The sequence below is a fragment of the Pyrus communis genome, chromosome 8 (assembly GCF_041283825.1).
Source record: "Pyrus communis isolate YQ-2024b chromosome 8, ASM4128382v1, whole genome shotgun sequence".
NCBI classification, from domain to species: domain Eukaryota; kingdom Viridiplantae; phylum Streptophyta; class Magnoliopsida; order Rosales; family Rosaceae; genus Pyrus; species Pyrus communis.
In genome coordinates, this window is record NC_142572.1 from 15,004,248 (window position 1) to 15,024,293 (window position 20,046).

At 35.3% G+C, this 20,046-nt stretch overlaps 1 protein-coding gene, 1 long non-coding RNA gene and 1 pseudogene across 2 annotated transcripts; 2 read left to right on the forward strand and 1 right to left on the reverse strand.

The window, feature by feature from the left end:
• Positions 1 to 1,077: 1,077 nt before the first annotated feature.
• Positions 1,078 to 1,860, reverse strand: LOC137718734 (protein SMALL AUXIN UP-REGULATED RNA 51 pseudogene; annotated as a pseudogene).
• A 9,164-nt stretch (positions 1,861 to 11,024) lies between these two features.
• On the forward strand, positions 11,025 to 15,813 carry LOC148695163 (uncharacterized). Its single transcript, XR_015965170.1, has 2 exons — positions 11,025 to 12,578; positions 15,469 to 15,813. It is a non-coding gene; the product is annotated as an uncharacterized LOC148695163 (long non-coding RNA).
• A 2,123-nt stretch (positions 15,814 to 17,936) lies between these two features.
• LOC137718804 (uncharacterized) lies at positions 17,937 to 20,046 on the forward strand. Its single transcript, XM_068458340.2, has 2 exons — positions 17,937 to 18,235; positions 19,398 to 20,046. Exons 1-2 carry the CDS (start codon positions 18,068 to 18,070, stop codon positions 19,938 to 19,940), a joined length of 711 nt encoding a protein of 236 aa, XP_068314441.1. The 5' UTR covers positions 17,937 to 18,067; the 3' UTR covers positions 19,941 to 20,046.

Here is a 20,046-nt window from a genome sequence, read left to right on the forward strand (position 1 = left end):
ACTGCAGATTTTTTTACATTTCCTTTGCTTGATTAGTAACCAATGACACATGGTTTTGCTTCCTCAAGTTTGAAACAGAAGAATGCATGTGATGGTCAGTGAACAAACTGTGGAAATAAAATCTGTCAAAGTGAGATTTTCGGTGTTTATTACTTGATGTAAGTGCAAATGCCTGCAATATAGTATTGTTTTTATGCATCAAAAGTCTTTAAACTAGTCACTTTGTTTCTGACTTTCTGCATCAAAGACATAGGATACCATAGCTTGCAGATTATTAAAATGCTACGGCCAACGACTCATGTACGTGTATGGTTGATTTTGGCGGTTTGGTTTGTGAGTTTCATAAATCATTAATTAGAAACATTTTATACATGCGTATACAATTGATGTTAACATTTTCTTATAAGTTTGTATACAGGTGCATCGCAAATTCAGACGAGTGGTTAGCTGACAACAAAGATGAAAGTACCGAAAATCTAGAGGCTCTTATAATAGGGCAACACTTTAGGTGTTAATAGTACTTAATAGTACTACGGGCATTTTCAAAGTTCATGAAACTGTCATGGCAGACATGGTTAAACATTTTCATTGGGGTCACCAGGAGAAATGTTGACCAAGCCTCTTTTTCTTTTGAATGAAGCTCTCTCTTTTTTCAACATATTTCATTTTTTTAATCGGATACCTTTTGATTTCTAAATCTAATGGATGATGTTATTTCTTGCAAACATTGGCCAGCTGCTTATGTCGTTAATTTACTTTGTCATCTGATTTAGTGGAGAACTTTTGGAAATTTTAGGGTTTTGAAACCTCATCAGTTTTTCAAATCTTGATTGACATAGCTTTCTAACAACTCTTCATTTTTCATTTTTACTTTTTAATGTTGGGATTTTACGTACTTTAGTAGATGCATTTTCTGATATCAAGATCTTAGATTATTGACTATGACTGCTTGGATGGGGTGTCCGGACGAGCGATTAGTGTCATATTATCTTACTAATTCATTAACGCTACACTATGTATATAATCTGTAAGTATATTACTATATGCAGTTCTGCTACCAAAATAGTAGATTAGATGTCTCAGAAAATCAGATGTTGAATTGGAATTGGATGCCTGACAAAATGCATCAGAGGATAATTTACATAACTCAACTTCAAATCTCTTTCACCTCCTTCTCATCTGAAAGATAAGATCTTGAGGAGTAGAAGAAAAGGTAGGAAAAATAAAGGTTCAAAACCCTATCTGCACATTGGGCTTTCTGGGTGGTGAGAAAAGTTGAGCTGGTCTTCAGATGATGAGCAGCCTCCCATATTATTGAAGAACATGTCCTTGTCTTCCTCCACCATCTTCAGAATACCTTCAAACACAGAAACCTCACATGGAATCCTCAGAACGCCGGTCTGCTGAAACCCGAACTCCTCCTCCGCCTCCCTCAACAGAATGTGGAAAGCCGGCCGACCCAAGTAGTCAGTTGGGATGACAAACCTCTTGAGCTCTTCCCCAACACAGACAGCAAGGTAGCCTTTGGGGACAGCAGCATTGTTTGATGCGTCAAATGAAGTCGTTGTTTTTTCAGACAGAGAAAGTGTCCTCTTCAAAAACTTGATGCTCTTGCTGCTGCTAGTTGCAGTGGTGGCGGCGGTGGTGCCGGAGATTGCATTTGATGAGTTAGCAATCTTTCTCCACTTCTTGAGAATCTGTCGGAGCCTGACAATGTCTCTGATCTTGTTAGATTTCTTTGAATCCATGGTGGTGTTCATTGTTACTGAACCAAACTGTCAATGTAGATGGCTAGCTTTTTGTGAAAGTGCTTTGTGAAATTGCTTGCTTTTTGTCCGTTTGAGAAGGCCCGTGCTTTCAATTTATAGTGGTTGAGGACCTTAAGATTAATATTTAATGTACATTTTTCTCTATAAACTAATTCGATATATATATATATATATATTATATAAAGTTATGTAACAAACCTATCAAAAGGTTGACAGTTTCGTATATACACAGAAGCTTTAGGGTCTCGGGACTGATTGAGATGGGCTATTCTCGTAACGTGCAATTATGTATGCACCAATAGGAATACTATTCAAACTCTCTCGTGAGCAAGTTCAAGTTGATTTACATATGTAATATTTGTAATCGTTCATATTTGTAATACCATAATTTAAAATCTGCCTCATCATAAAATCAGCCTATTTGTTCTAAAAATATGTATGGTTTTTTATTAAAATTATACTCTAAAACATAAACTTGCCAACCATCTACTCGTATTATAACATATAAAGTAATTTGTTATACACGTGATAGTATTTGAATACTATAAAGTAATTTTGCCTTTGAAAAGAGTTTGAATAGCACTCCTATATTTTATGCATCAGTTAAATACGTGAAGACTGATCTCTGTCATTGTCTCCGATTGTAGCTTTTAGGGTTTACATTTTCGCACCAATACATGTTTGAGTTTTAAAATTAGGTATATATGTATATGAACTCAACTGAATACGAGGAGTAAAATAGCAATTTATCAGAGTGTGAGAAACGAGCATGACTAATACCAACACTCACGGGAACTCGTAACATTAAACTTACTTTTTTGGCTAAGATATTTTTACTTCTTTAATTCTTAGGATTTTACAGTTGCGGTGGTCTCAAATCAAGTTATATTTCAGACGTCAAGACTTGAAGATCAGCTCATGTGATTATTTTTATTAATTATTTTCTTATGTTCAAGGAAAATGAAAGGCATAATGGCATGATCTGTGATCTGAAGCGAAGATAGTTAAGTTAAGTACTCCACTTTTTTCAAATGAATGATGAAAAAGGTAACGAGTCTAAACCTAAAAGATGCTCAATTATTCGTTCCTGCTTCCTTTTTAAATTTATTTTTCTCTTTACTGACAAAGAAGGAGAATTCGACTCAAAACACTTGAGACCTCTTTGAAATACAACTACTCTAACACCAACATGTGGCCTCTTTTTTTTTTCAACAAACGATATTATCTACACTAATGATCAAGGGGTGGGTTTAGCCTCACAATGGGTTACCAATAATGTGGTTCAAACTCGCATTTACCGATAATCGAACTTAAGATCTCTCATTTACAAGTAAAGAGAAATCTTACTAGACCATAGTACATGTGGCCTCTTTTTTTTCAACAAACGATATTATCTACACCAATGATGAGGGGGTGAGTTTAGCCTCACAATGGGTTACCAATAATGTGGTTCAAATTCGCCTTTACCGAGAATCGAACTTAAGATCTCTCATTTACAAGTAAAGAGAAATCTCACTAGACTATAGTACTAAGTGGCTAACTGTGACCTCTTTTAACATTAGAGAAATAATCTTTTAATATTAGAGAAATAATTAAGTACGTGCTTACGATTATTTTGAGTGTCGAAAAAAGAAGTACAACACTAGACAAACGGCTGGTTAGCATTTGAATATTCCTAGCTATTTTCTTCTTACGTAGTGTGCGTGAGCTTAGTTAACTTTGCGTAATTCGCATGGTGAAGCAAAGGAGCGTGATCATTGAGAGGTACAAACATATATTATAGTAGGACAAATGTATATTATAGTAAGATTAAGCAAGCACATATCATTATTGGAAAATAATATTGCAAGTATAACGTGATCCGCACTACTAATCTACAATTTAAGAGGTTTTTGTTTTTTTTTCCTTTAAATTTGTCCTACGGTATTCAAACACTTTGCTTAGGTCGAGAACAACTTGCTTCGATCTCAAATGATTGTCGAGCCTAGAGGGGATTTTAAGGGGGAGCGAAATGTGCAATTGCATAGAGTCTTAAATTTGAAGGGGCCCCTAATTTTTATAATCGAACATCATATAATAATGTTTTATATTCAAAAAATTACTTTTGTTAGCATTTTAAAACCTCGTTGTGCACTCCTTATAAGAGTTTTTTTTTTTTTTCTAAATATAAAAACTTGGAGTATAATGAGATATTTTGAGCATCAATAATAACACCCTAAAAATGACAGTTTGTTAATCTTATTATATAACAATGTTATATATTCAAGTGACTTTAAAGTTAGAGTTTTGAAGTTTTTTCTTCATGTTTGGTTGTTTAAGATAAAACAGCTTTTGATTATTTAGTGAAGGTTATGTTGGTAACTCTTTTTACTTATCATTAAGAACATATGTAAACATGCAATCAGTGAGTACTTAAGTTTGTTTTGAATATATATATTTTTTTTTAACAAACTATATTATACTAAGGGGGTGGTGGAGTAAGCTAAGCATCACAATGTGCTAACAATAATGTGGTTCAAATTCGCCTTTGGTGAGAATTGAACCTATGACCTTTCACTTACAAGTGAAGAGGAATACCACTAGACTGTAGTACTAAGTAGCTTTGTTTTGATTTAAGTGAATGTTTTCTAGTATCAATACATTGTCATTCTTTTTCTTAAAAAAAACTTAAAACTAGGGCCCCTTTTACAAATTTCGCACATGGCCTCCTAAATCTCAGAGACGGCCCTAGTCGAACCATCTCTCTTACCTCGAGTGTTATATTTGTTTGTTTATATATATATATATATATATATATATGTGTGTGTGTGTGTGTGTGTGTGCGCGCGCGCGCGCGCGTGTGTTAGGAGTTGTTTGGTAACCTTCTTTGATCCACTTTTTGGTTTTTATACTAAAGAGTATTACAAAATTAGCTATATTCATCTTCTTTTTTTTTTTAAACAAAAAATTAGATCGAAGAAGAGTAATAAACGGACCTGTACTTACCCTGAGTTCTTATACGAGTAATTAAGGGGCCATTTGATAGCATTTCGTTTTTAGTTTTTAGTTTTTGTTTTCACCTTTTTGAAATCTGAAAATTGAAATATTGTTTAATAACTACTTTTGGTTTTCAAGAAAATGAAAATTGAAACTGCTTTCTAGAGTTTTTAAAATTTGGCATTGAGTTTTCAGTTTTCATTTTTTATGAAAACTGAAAGTAGTCACATAACAAGATTTCATTTTTTTTTTAAAAAGTGAAAACTAAAAACAAAAATTAATAACTAAAAATGAAATGTTTATGAAACGACTCCTACAAAATTCAAGAAGGGATCATAAGAACAGAAAAATAGTACTACTTAGCGAAACTCATAACATTGGCCACTATTACCATTACACCAAAAAGTTTCTCAGCAAAACATAATCTAAATTATCTTCCTAATTAACATTTTCAGTGCATGACAAAGTTGATTTGGCGTGGTCAACCTTGTGCCTTCCAAGTTTGGCAGACCTACTTATTTCCTCTCTTGTATTCTTTCTCATAGTTCAAAAGCCAGCTTAGGGTTAGTACTCAAAACAATATGGTGATGAATTAAACAAATAAGAACTCACCAATTTCTCACGATTTAATTCAATAAAGATTCGTCTGTTATCTCTTTTCTTTTATGTTATTCAACTTTACAGAGAATGCATAATATAAAGCCCTCCTCAAATCATACAAATCCAGGAATAATAGCATCCAATGATTAAACCGACATCTGATCATTTTCCTACCACGCGCACAATTTAATTAATTTATAAAATTTCTTGACCTTTCTTAGAGAGCTTTGCATTATATTCCAATTAACCCAGCTAGGTAGTTAATTAACTAGCTGGCTTGATCCATAATTTATTTCTAATTAGCTGGCTACTATATTCTAGAACCCCAGAATGTACCTGCATCTGCAAATTAGCATAATATAATCCCCTTTTCTCATAATATAATGACTTTGATTTTTATATATAATTTATTTTCATACTGCACCAAGAATGTAAACCCCTTAAAATAATAAGATCCCACTCCCCATCAACTTTCAGAATTTGCGTTTACACTTTACATTTTTATTGTTATAGTGACAATGGATAAGCAATTTAATCAAATAATTAACTTAGGGCTTTAGCAATCATTAACTGTAGCTTCCATTTTTGATTCAGAAGTCTGTTTCAATCAATGCATCCAATTTCCAGGCGCATGAGGCTCATCTTTTTGCTCCCACTCGTATGGGCCGCGCTTCTTTATACTTTTTTGACCAATCTAATTGTTTCACTTATATATTGGCTGGTTCAGCTTAATTGTGCCACTGTACGAAAAACCAACCTTGGAGAGCTCATGTGCCCCGCTCATGGTCATCCCTCTGTACTTTCGCTTGTTCTTCTAACCTTCTGGGAACTTGGTTCTTCAACGACACTGGCAATCAATGTGGATCTTTGCTAATAAATGTCTGATGAAGGAAAATAGGCTTGTAATTTAAGTGGTTATCATCCAACATGTAGTTCTCTGCACCCTTGAGGTCTTAAATTCGATTCTCCATCTTCATATATGCACAGTAAAAGAGGGTTTGAAGTTCGTTGAAAGTATGACAGCTTTAAGTGTTTGATCAATTTTTATATAACAAAAAACGGAAATCTCCCCTGAGAATAGCTAGCACCCTGCGCATGGGAGGTGATATGATTTTTACCACCTGCGCAAAAAGGGTTAAAAACACTTAAAAAACTTGCAAAAGAAACAAGGTTATTGTAGTATAATTGGCTCAAGCAAGATCGTTCTCTACAGGGATTAATTTAAATAGATTAACGCGAAATCAATTCTCAACTTATTAATTAGAGCAAAGTTTTTGAAAAGGGTGATTTAATGACCTAAATTAAGAAAAACGAATTTAATTAAAAAGGTTAACTAAAATCTGCAGTTTTAAAGAAGGAAAAAGGAAACAATTTTTAGAATTCAAAGTGAGAAAGTGGTAGGATTACGCCGTCATCCTAACAACCCTATGTAGTTCTTCTAATTACTTATGAATTACACATGCATATTTTGAATGTTAGGTTTTCCTAGAGTATATCCTACTTGGAACCTCCAACATAGAACGTATATTTAACATGCAACCTGTTTGTGGTGTTCAGATCGAATGTGCACATGCAAGACTCATTAAGTTTTGTGAAAACCTTTTGAAAAACCATATAACCCTTAAGACGTGTCGTCCATCCTAAGAAGCTACACATATTAATTACAAGAAGACTTAGTCAATTTTAGGAACAGCCCTCCGCCAAAATTTCATCAAATTACTTTTCTAAATATCCTAATGGTCACGAATCACTAAGACAAATAGATAGTTGAAACCGGTGATTAACAATTCAAACTTGCATGCATAAATTCATAAGCAACTTAAAAAGAGATTACATATTCTTGCTAAGGATCATGACCTCACCCTAGCATAGAGAATTAGTTACGCATATTCATAATAAAAATCACAAAGTCTTTATTGAAATAGAAAAAGAATGAAAACACCTTGAAAGTATAAGTCTTGAATTCTCTAAGCTTTACCCAAAATCTTCTCTCCAAAAATTGTATAAAGAAGAAAAACCCTACGGCAGGCCAAAAAGGCTAATTTATACTACTCTAATTAAATCCTCCTATTAAAGGGTCTCAGAATAAGACTAGGAAACAAAATAAATTGAAATAAATTAGAAAACATAATCCTAAATTAACTTGGAATTTCTCCCAAAATCCTTCATTGCCACGTTTTAGACCCATATCAGCTCCAAAACTGGCCCAAAATGCTAGATTTATAGTTTGGACTACTCTGAACACTTCTCCAGAAGGCCAAGAACCCATCTGAGATTATCTTGGGCTCCAAAAACTGCATTTAAGCCCAAAAACGTTATTTTATAGAACTACACACAACTTCTTTATTCCATTATCAAAAAATAACCGCTTGATAGAAATTGCTAAAATTTTGACACGAACACACCAAGCGACACGCGAACGTCTTCCAATTTGAATCACTCTAAAATTCATCGATTTGAGTATGTTTCGCTCCAGAAGAAGTCGAATGTTCTATGTTGAAAATATAAAGCAAAATATCAAAATTCTACCAAAATAATTACCAAAATATACTAAGAATGAGGTAAAATATATAATATGAAATCGACTTATCAAAATACCGCCAAACTTAGAGTTTTGCTTGTCCTCAAGCAAAACAAAACTCAAAAAAAAAAAAAAAAAAAAAAAAAAAAAACTAACAAACTAGAAACTTAAACAAAAGTAACTAAGACACAAAATTTCACCTCCAAGTTGCAATCCATAGAAAACGTTAAAAATTAGAACATCTTTCCAAAAGTTCCAACTAATCCCATCACAGAGTCTAAGCTATTTAGAATCAGTTAGAAAAGAATTCATGAACTTCCTTTGGTGTAAATTGAACCAACATAGCTAAGGAGACTCGACTAAAACTCTTACCTCATGTCCATTTATTTCACACATACTAAATTCAAATATAACTATTTTATTTTTTCTTCTTTCCGATTTTTTTTTCTCTTTTTTTTTTTTTTCCAATAACAGTAGTGGTTGTGCAATGTCGGTTCACTTAAGCTTTTGATCCAACCCATGTAGCAAGCTTTAGGTCAATAACTCCCAAACCACAAGGGCCTTAGGTAACTAGGTGTAGAATGACACACCCCGATCGAGATCAGGGCATGCTGGCCGTCATGTGGAAGTGACGTAACCATGTGCACAGTGCGGAAGCTATTAAAATAATAATATAAATAATACGAATAAATAAAAACTAGCTTTACACAAGGTAATAATGAACAAGTGCAAGCGTAAGTGTGAACACTAGGTTCAGAGTATGAAAGCCTAATGCAGTCCAGAAGGAAACGACACAACAAAAGCACACCCGAAGGTGGTCCTACTAGGGGTGGGTTCAAAAAACCGAAAATCGAAAAAAATCGAAAACCAAAAAAAACCGAAAACCGAACCAGACCGAGACCGAAAAAAATCGAACCGAAAAAAAACCGAACCGAAATTGTCAAACCGAACCGAACCGAATCTGACCGGTTCGGTTTCGGTTTTTGAGGCTCGGAAACCGAACCGAATCTGACCGGTTCGGTTTCGGTTTTTGAGGCTCGGAAACCGAACCGAACCGAACCGATATATATATATATATATATAATTTTTTTGAATATTTATAAATAGTTTAGTCATACAATCATAACAAAACAGAACCTGTTGCCAAGTTGGTTTCAGTGAAACTTTACAGGCATGGAGGCATGGGTTTGAACCCTCATGCCTTCAGGATTTGTGAGATTATTTTTAATTTTTTAATCTTTTTAACAAAACCCTTAACTGTAACCCTAACCCTCCTCCTCCTTATTTTTCATTCCGCCTGGCCTCTTAATATGAATGTGAACTTTCATATTTCTTTTTTTTTTATAATAATTTTGGAGGGAGAAAAAAAAAAAAAAAAAAACGAAAAAAAACCAAAACCGAACCGAAAAAAACCGAACCGAAAAAAAACCGAACCGAAAAAAACCGAAAAAAAATTGAACCGAACCGAAATTTCGGTTCGGTTTCGGTTTTGACAAAAAACCGAACCGATTAGAACCGAACCCAGCCCTAGGTCCTACACTGGTGGTGGTCTGTCAGATATGCCGGGGAAATCCTCAGGGAAGCCACCAAACGTGTTAGCCAACTAGAATCTGAAGGGGCGCAAAACAAAAGCGTGAGTGGGCAAAAACAAAGCTTTTCGAAAACCATTTAATAAATAAGTTCTAACCCCTCGCCGTAAAACCTGTATACTTCCCAGAAAATATAATATACATATATAAATCATGCTCAGGAATATGCTATGCCAAAACCTCAAAGTAAAATGCAAGTGCTTAGGTAATATCGCATCAATATCACATAATCTGACAGCCGGAGTCACCTAATGTGACCTGTACGGTTGAATCTAGAGCTCAAATCTCCATCTTACTAGCTAAACCTGCACACGAGTCGGAACCACCTAAAGTGGTATGTACGACAAGCCTGGGTGTAATATATATACGCTCAAGTGCTACGATCATGTGAAGGCTGGGCGAATAATTGCGGGTCACCTACGAGTCGAAACCACCTAAAGTGGTCTGTACGACAAGACTGTGCACCTAACTTGGATCTAAGATGAGCCTGTGGTGCGGGAGGTGAACATCACGTGAAGGATTGTGCCCAACTCTGGGCGGGAGCACTAACATCAGAGGTGCAGGTTATGAGCTCTCTATGCATCTCAAATCACCACTGAATGCAAACATAAATCATACTCACCTGACACTTACCTGTGCGTCCATAGCACCCAACATACATACATATATATATATATACCACTAACAATGCATAACAACGACAATTATAGGCATGGCATATAAATGAATAAACGTTCTAAATCAATTTTTGGGAAAAGTATAAGTATATAGGTATATACGGAAAATCAAAAGCCCACTTATTGGTATGTGGAAGGGTCGTAACCCCCCTGCCTCGAGTGACCACGCTCGTCCTCGGGATAGGTATCACCTATATACGAAACAACTATAAAAACGTTAATTTTAAAACACATAACCAACCTTAAAAAATAACTTCTCATACAATGCTCAAATGAGGTGTATGAATACACCAACGTGATCTACTCAACCTCAGGAACATCCCCATATTTTTAGAAAAAATTTTCACCGCCGCACGCGCCCCCACGCGCAGGCACGTGCCTGGCACGCTGACGGCGTCAGTTAACGCCGTCAAGAATATTCCGTTAACTTTAACAGATTCCGTCAACGGCGTTAGGAATATTCCGTCCAAATTAACGGAATATTCCGTTGTCTTCTCCGGCGAGGCGACGGCGCCGGAAAATCGGGAAAATTTCAAATCGTAATATCTTCTTCGCTTTTCAACCAAATTTCACAAAATTGGTACCAAAATGAAGCTTACAACGAGAGGAACAAAATCATACCACTTTCAAGTGCTAAAATCCACGAAATCTCGTCGGGAAAATACCCCCAACTCCGGCCAACCTCGAAACTCGTGATCCCGACGTCCAAAACCTTCAAACGAACCACCCCGAGCCTCCTAAGGACCTCACCAAGCTTCCTACAAGCTTGAAATTCCCAAAAACATAAGAATTTACGTGTGCATGAACAGTGCCAAAAATCGGGTATCCCGAGTTCGACGTGAAAACGAAGGTATTCTTACCTGAAATGGATATGGTTGAACTCCTACGGACTTCACGAGCATGGATATGTACTTTGTTTCTTCGATCTGTGAAGATTACAAGGGTTTTGGAGTGTGTCCGTACACATGGATATGAAAATGGGAAGGGAAATGGCACGGGATAGGTGTAGGGATAGGGGAAAGGGTGAGGGAAATGTGTGGGGGAAAATATGTGGTGCAAAACCAGCCACACCAAGCTCAAAACAACCACACAACGTAAAAATTCACATTAGGGGCAAAATCATCTTTTCACGCGTACGTTTTAAAATTTTCGGAACGGGCTGTCACATAGAACACCCCTAAGAACTTACTAACTTGAGCTGGAAAGACTACGAAACCAACTAACCACTATGTTCCATGCCAAAACTCTACCGTTTGACGCGAGAATCATTGCTGATGAGACAGAACTGACCCGGTTACTAAGCAAAACCTCAGGTGGAATAATTATTACTTTTTATAGGATAATAACTAACTTTACTTTATTTACAACAAAAATTCAAAATTAACTTAGTTGAAAAGCAAGTGTTCCAATCTCACTTCCCACAAATCATGTTGATGTGAAAGTGCAAATTATCAAAGTATAACTCATGAACTAGTGTCTAAATAACGATAAATAAAAAAGACTCTACTATGAGATTATCTAACGTTTAAATTAATCTATAAATATTAACTTAAAAAGAATGAAAAAATTTTAACTTGACACAAAAATTAAAATCCTAAAATTTTATTTCTCACCCCAAAACTTATTTCACACTTTGTCAAGATGTGGAAAATAAATAAAAGAAAAGAAACAAAAATATGAAATCCTAAAATAAAACGTAAAACTACTATCAAAGAGAAAGAAAATAACCTAAGAAAAAGAAAAATAGAAATAAAAAAAACCAATACAAGAAAATATAAAATAACAAAGAACTGAAACCCTATTGTCACCTCATTCAAAACCTTGAAACCCATCCCGGTCACTCTCTAGCCTCGAGCCCAGAGCCGAATGCCTATTTATCTCACCATTTCAACACAGCCTCGTTTCCCTCATTTCTGATTATATAGGAATCCTAGGCCTGTCTCTCTCTATAAACTCTGGAAAACCTAGCCGCGCCTCCTTATTTTCTTAGTAAGGATATTCATATTATATTTTTATACTTAGCATTTGATGCAGACAGTCAAATTATTTAAATTAATTTATAAAATTAAAAGAAAAAAAAAAAAACTCATTGTATACCATAATTATTATTTAATTAACTAATTTTTTTCATCATTAATTTATTAAATAATAAATTAAATTTAAAAATCTGATAAATTCAAAACATGCCTCCTATTACCTTCGGTCCCAGTCTGAAAGTTCATCACCATTGCTGGATCTCTGCTGCGAAACACGAAATCCTCAAAGGTAAATATCTCTCCTTGCTACCGTTGAGTTCCATTTTTTACGAGTTTCATGGAAAAACAAAAGAATTAACACATGCAACTATTTTTTCTGCGAGGTATCTCTGATCCACAACAAGAGAGATGCATCAACACCCAATCTTCACAGATCCAGGGGCATTCGTCCAAGACTCCTTCATCTGCAGGTAAAAACTCAGTCACCCCCAAACTTGGGTTCTGATTTCAGTTGCTGAGCTCCATGTTTGTTTCTGTTGTTTTCATGACCAAAAGGCAAACGTATAAATCGCTTTGCCCGCCTCTAATTATAAAGATCAAAGCCCTAATAATAAGATGAAGTATGGGCTGAAAACTAAGATAAAACCTTTGTACGGCCCAAAATACAGTTTGGGCTGGAAACTAGATAAAACCCACGTACCATAGGATGTAGGTCACAAAATTTTAGTCTGCCAAATTGTTGGTGGAAGATGGCGAGTCTAGTAGAGTAATTTTGTAACTAAACAAGACATTATAATGATTAGTAGTATGATGAAGGCTATACAAGTAAAATAAGTCGCACAATGTACGTGATTTAATCCTCCTAATGAGGTTTTCTATGTACGAGAGATTCTCTCTTGGAATTAAGATATAGTTTTGATGGCGTCATTCATTCAATAAATGTTTGCTATGTATTTAAAATGTAGAATCAGGATCCTCGCCGGATCCATTCCCTAGGGATCACGCAATCGTGTCGGTTTTTCGCGAGGATCCTGGTTCTAAAATGTAAACCAATTATTCAATAGGTGCTTGCCACATGTAGTGAATTGGCGACAAGCGTCAATGGCTAGTCAAATCATATCGACATGAATACTTAAATCTTCGGTGGAAGATGCTTGTTAGCCCAACAAGTAACAACCGTTAGTCTAGTAATCATCTATTTTGTTACAAGAGATTCTAAATTTAAATCTCACGATTACAATTGTAAGATAAAAAAAAAAAAAAGGATTGTCTCCCTCTTGCATATTAACCAATATGAACTTTTAAGGCATCAGAGAATCTGAATAACCAACAAAAAGCCATTGTCATAGTCATGATTGATCCCTAAGAACATCTGGTGTGGATTTTGGGTAGCTGATCACAAGGCATATCTGGCATATCTTATTAACTTCTTTACATATATGTTATACTAACAAGAACTAAGACAGGATTACAAGGGTTGGTTCATAATTCAGATATAGGATTCTATTCTGGCATGTCTTGTTTTACAAGCTACAACCCTTTTGGAATATATAAAACCCACGTACCATATCATGCAGGTAACAAATTTTAGTTCGCCAAATTGTTGGTGGATGATGGCGTGTCTAGTAACAAGACATTAGAATAATAGAGCATCCTACGTACAGTGGCAGAATCAAAAGTTCTGTTAAGGAGTGTCAGTTTTAAGTGACTATAAAATTATGATAATTGAGCTTATATATGAAAATTACTTAAAACATGATCATAATTATCAATCTATCTAGCATAAAAAATGTTCCAAATTGCCAACCTTGATATCGTTATGATTTAATTAATCACATTATAGGAGATGATGCTTTATAACAATGACGAAAAACAATCATACCTATATGCACCTTGGTGCAAATTCGAATAAAAATAATTCAAATTAGTATGAGGACATGAACTTATATATCATTTATTTGATTAAGTGGCAAAGAATGAAATTATGAAATCAAGTGTTGAACCCTCAACCATGAGCAAATTACATTTGTGAGGAGGGTCAACTATAAATATAAAAGCGAAGCTACATCAATCTCTAGCATATATTAATACAACATTTCGCATTGTGAGAAGGTTCATATGGTCTCCTAAGCTTCAACTAGTTCCAGTGCCTACGTACGAGATTCTCTCTTGCAACTAAAATATAGTTTTTATGGTGCCATTTTTCCAATAAATGTTTGTTACGTATTTAAAGAGTAAACCAACTATTCAATATGTAAATGCTTGCCACATGTAATGAGTAGTCAAATCAAATTTATATGCGTACTCGAATCTTCAGTGGAAGATGCTATTCAGCCTAGCAATTAATAACCATTAGAGATTCTAAATTTAAATCTCACGATTGACAATAGTACGATTAAAAAGTTGGTTTATACCCCTCATGCATATATAGCCAATATGAAGTTTAAAGGTATCAGAGAATCCGAATAACCAGCAAAATGCTATTGTCATGGTCATGATTGATCCCTAAGAACATCTGCTATGGATTTTAGGTAGCTGATCCCAAGGCATATCTTATTAACTTCTTTACGTATATATATATATATATGTTATGCTAACAAAAACTAAGACAAGTTTACAAGGATTGGTTCAGAATTCAGATATAAAATTATCTTCTGGCATGGCTTGTTTTACAAGTTACAACCCTTTCGGAATACAATCCATAAAAATTCTGATAAAACTTCTAGAAATTTAACTACCACACATGAATAAGAATTTTAAGAATCTTCAAGTAGCATATTCTTTTTAAATGGGTACGTCCACATCTGTCAATCTTATCAAACTTTGAAGCTAAACACTGCTAAATTGTAACTGGGTGTCCAATAACAGAGGTAATTAATGAAACTTAATTACAAAAACAGAGCATGTAATTTCTAACAGACACTGTTCGAATCAGTAAAATACAGAAAAGTCAACCCATGCCAACAAAAACATGATCCCAAGTTAGGTAAATATGTATTGGAGCACTAAATATATTAATGGTTATCTACATGTACAAACTATGGAAATTGAAAGATAACTATGAGAAGAAACTAACAAAAGTCTCTGAGGTTAGGTTTCTTTTCAGTGCAGGAGTGCTAGGAACCTGTAGATTTATTTGAATGCTTCTTCCAATGTTGTGTACCCTGAGAGCACTACTTGTACATATGCAGTGGTCTTATGTGGATGACAGAAGCCACATAACCAATACTTGTTGGCCACCCCCACTATTTAACGCTCCCCATTACATATTTCATTGATTTGACATCTTTCTGGTCTTCATCAGAAAACGAATTCCATATATAGATGCAATTCATTTCAATTTTTGCTTTTGAAATGTAGGTTGCATAATTTTGGTGCAGCAAGGATTCGGAGGTTTTTATTTTGGTGTCTATGCATGCAGACGATGCTTTTTGAATATCTTTTTATTATCCTAAGTTAATCATGCTCATATCCCACTACTAATGTTTGGACAGCTCCTTGCTAAATAAGAGTGGAAAAAGGACAAACAGACAATCACATTTTGACAAAGTGAGTGAGAGCTTCGTTCACCAAATGGAACAGGACATCCATAAACAATTCAACCTAGCCTTTTCCTTTTAGACCAGCTAATATAATGCAATTGGGAATGTCCTAATCATACTTTAGCACTACTCCTTTTCTCAGCGTATCATTCATGTTTTTCTACACTGCAATATCACTATAAGATTAGTATTTATATCATTGATCATGCGACTAATTTTTTATTTTATTTTGATTGATTACCAGTGGTAAAAAATGGGCCAACAATTATTAACATTCAGCAATCCAACAGAAAAGGATCAGTATTAGTGAAGGGTGCAACTTGGGTTGGGCCAACTCAAGCCCGTCCATGTCCAACCCGACTTTAAACTCGAACAAGCGGATTTTTTTTTTAGTTATAACTCATCCGAACCCAATCCAATTTCAACCCGTTCATTAATTGGGTTGAGTTGGGTTGATCATTTGTGCAACCCAACTCAACCCAACCAAACCCGATTGGGTTGAGCTGTGCAACATGCTTCTCAACGACCTTTGCACCTTCGTGGAGGATTCACTAGTGACTTTTGATGGATTATGATAGAAAAGTGCATGGAGTTGCAGAAAACAATTGTTTTTTTGGCAGCCACACTTTGATTTTTGCTCGAAGGAAGCTTGTAATCTATGTCCGGTTGGCTACTAGCCTTGTTTTTCTGCAAGAGCTTCGAATGACAAGACTTGAGTTGGGTACTAGCCTTGGACAATGAAGTGTTCCTCTCTCTTTTTATTTTTTTTCTTTTCTTTTCTTTTGGTACTAGCTTTGGTATTTCTTGTATTTTAATTCAAACTTTGCATGAACCCGAATAAAACTTGAAAAAGTTGGGTAACCCAAACCCAACCCAAGTAAACCCAAACTCGATTAAACCTGAGTCCGAATGAATCCGATTAAAACCCAACCCGTACCCAATCCCAAATTGTAAAAGTTGGATTAGAATTGGGTTGACCTTCCAATCCGTCCAAATTGCACCCGTAGTATTAATTGTTAGCTTGTTATATATGACCAACGATGATCCTTGATGTGAATTAGCATATGTTATGATCATGGTTAAAAAGTAGACCTTACGTATCAAAGTTGAAAGGAATAGGAGTAGTAGATATATGTCCCCTCTAAATTCCTCCCCTCATTTTCCCTCCTCTCTTCCTTTCTTCTTTTATTTTTTTTCTCTATAAAGAAGTCAAAATCAGATGTTTACGTGTCTAAATTTGTTCAAATAAGAGGAAACTAAAAGGGTGAGAAATTTAGAGAGAAAAAAAAAAAATCCTACTCCGAAAAGAAAACGGCTCTCTATAAAACATTAATCTATCCCTGAAATTAGTGGGCAGTGCGTGCACAGTTCCTCTCGACTCATGAAGAAGGCGTGCCCTTTCTTCCTTCGTTACTTCACAATTTATCATTTCTTTTCTTTCCTGCGCCTTGTCAGACTCTCACAATCTTATGCTGCCCCTCCACTCTTTATGTTAGTCCTGCATTTGGGTCTAAATATCATTAACACCCTTCTTATTTTGTGTGGTACAGAAAATTAATTTACAATTTGACGAAAAATCCACTTGAGAATTGTGTACACAAATCCGAAAATATCCAGTCTCATCATCAAGCAGTTGAGTTGTCCTAGTTTTATTGGGATGCATGCCAAGAGTAGTTGGTGCTCATTGTTTAGGCCTTTTAAGCAAATGGAACTTATTACTTCAAAACGCAAAACATACAAAGATAGCATGCAAGGAGTTGAGCCATGTTACTACTACATATTCAGTTACATATGCAAGGAGTTGAGACATGTTGCTACTACAACTTCTGAACCAATTTAGTTTTCTTTGTGACATGTATTTCTGTTTTTTCAAGCAACAATTACGCAATTGCGTCCAACTTAATACCATCATAATTGACATACCTCAGCAGTTGATGATCAGCCATAAAAGAAACGTATATGGACAATATATCCCACCAAATTGGCGTATCGGGTTCTAAAAAAAAATTCAATGGAAAAAGAAAGCCAATAATTAAAAAGAAAAAAGCCAATAAAGAAACACAAGGGAAAAAGGAGGTTTGCAGATTGGAAAATAAAGCACATCCACACTAGGCTCATGCCTGTAATTTAGCAATAAAGTGGGGGGTCTGCTTTCCCTGCTTTGATATTGTTCGTTTTTGTCCTTGGCCATGGATTTTTTATTTTATTTTATTTTATTTTTCCAGGCTTGTGCACTGCATTACGTATTTAATCAAGTCCACATTCATTTCCTTCTGTAAACTTATTATATATATAGCTGCTCAAGAACCAAAGTGGAGAGAAAGTTAATATTATTATAAGAGCTACCTAAGGAGCAGCCAAAGCCCTAAACAAACAAAGGCGCAGAGAGAGAGAGAGAGAGAGAGAGAGAGAGAGAGATGGAATGGAGAAAATGCTACTTGGATGTCATTCTTGTACCACTAGGGTTTCTCATAACTGTTTCTTATCATGCTTGGTTATGGCATAAAGTTCGGACTGACCCACGATCAACCATCATCGGCATAAACACCAGCGGACGACGATTCTGGGTCTCGGCAATGATGAAGGTACGCATTTATATCTTGCATTCTAAGGTACGCACTTATATTTTGCATTTTATGCTAAATTATGGTGGAGAAGGGGGTGAATTTTAATTTGCTCTAACATAAAGAACATCCCTGCACATTTCATTAATCCAATGTGAGATGTAACCAACAGAGCATACACAAGGTGACTTATTAGTGGGGATTAATCTTTGGTTTATCATTTTTAGCCACAAGTAAAAAGTAAAAACGTAAAAACCATTTAGAAGTGCTTTCTCGAGCATCACATAGTTCACTTTTATTTTATGGTACCGGAAGTATATGACATGGTAATTAGGGAAATCAAAGTGACTAACAACATGTATTGGATAAGTGAGATTAATTGCATGCCACCATACGTATATCCTTTCTTCCACTTCAAGGACCCACTCAGCTTCTATATATTGCATCACCTTTCTTCCACTTCAAGGACCCACTCAGCTTCTATATATTGCATCACCTTTCTTCCACTTCAAGAACCCACTCAGCTTCTATATATTGTATCACACGTCAGCTCCAACATTAGTAATGCTGTATCCACATGGCAATTTATGGTAACGTGAAACAGTCAGTAACTAGGCATTAATCATTAAAGCAGATTTATATTTAGTTAAGATGGTTAAAATAGTGTATTTTTCGCTACTTGATATTTCTCTTTACTTGTAAGTGATAGATTTTAGGTTCGATTCTCGTTAAAGGTGAATTTGAGCCACATTATTGCTAATCTATTGTAAGGCTTAATCCACTTCTTCATCCCTTTAATGTAGATAATATTATTTGTTAAAAAAATAAAAGTGTATTTTTCTGCACTTAAGTTGGGTTCTCTTTTTTGGTAGCTTAAATAAATTTAGCATAGAGTATCGTTGGTATAAAAAAAAAAAATCATTGGAAAATGTTTATATTATGTGGTTGCAACTTGATTCTTGATAAAGTTGATCTTTTACCAACGTTATGATATTATTGCGTCAATTGCCAATCTTGATTACCGATATAGTTCCTCTTATTTTAGTATGTAGTGTAAACTTAACAGTCTAATATTAGCACATATAACATGTAAGATAATGAGCAGTCAATAGTTTTAAATTGTCGATCACTACTCTAAAATGATATCTTTTTTTTTTTGTTTTTTTTCCCTCATCTTTGACAGGACAATGAAAAGAAGAACATCCTGGCCGTCCAAACCCTTCGTAACACGATCATGGGATCAACCCTAATGGCCACTACATCAATCCTCTTATGCTCCGGCCTAGCAGCCGTGATCAGCAGCACATACAGCGTGAAGAAACCGCTCAATGACACTGTTTACGGAGCTCACGGGGAATTCATGGTTGCTTTAAAATACGTTACCCTACTCACAATTTTCCTCTTCTCATTCATGTGTCACTCGCTTTCAATCAGGTTCATAAACCAAGTGAACATCCTAATTAACACTCCACAAGACCCCATGTCCTTGGTGACTCCAGAGTATGTGTCTGAGCTTTTAGAAAAGGGTTACTTGTTAAACACTGCGGGGAACAGGTTGTTTTATGCAGCACTGCCTCTTGTGCTATGGATATTTGGACCGGTTTTGGTGTTTTTGTGTTCTGTCACAATGGTTCCCGTGCTTTACAATTTGGACTTTGTGTTTAGTAGTAGCACTGAGAAGAGAAAAATGGATATTGGTAATGAAAATAGGGATGAATTTGTATGAATTCGGCATAGTCCACAGTGAAAATGTTTGGTGCATGAATGGTTCAATCATGCTGAAGAAATTGTAGAAATTAAATCCAAGAATTATCAACTTTGAAGTTTGATGA

Bases quoted from the DNA above. Each gene is read 5' to 3' on its own strand.
- LOC137718804 (XM_068458340.2), top strand. From the start codon at position 18,068: ATGGAATGGAGAAAATGCTACTTGGATGTCATTCTTGTACCACTAGGG. The intron at 18,236-19,397 runs GTACGCATTTAT...CATCTTTGACAG, and splicing joins GGGTCTCGGCAATGATGAAG to GACAATGAAAAGAAGAACAT.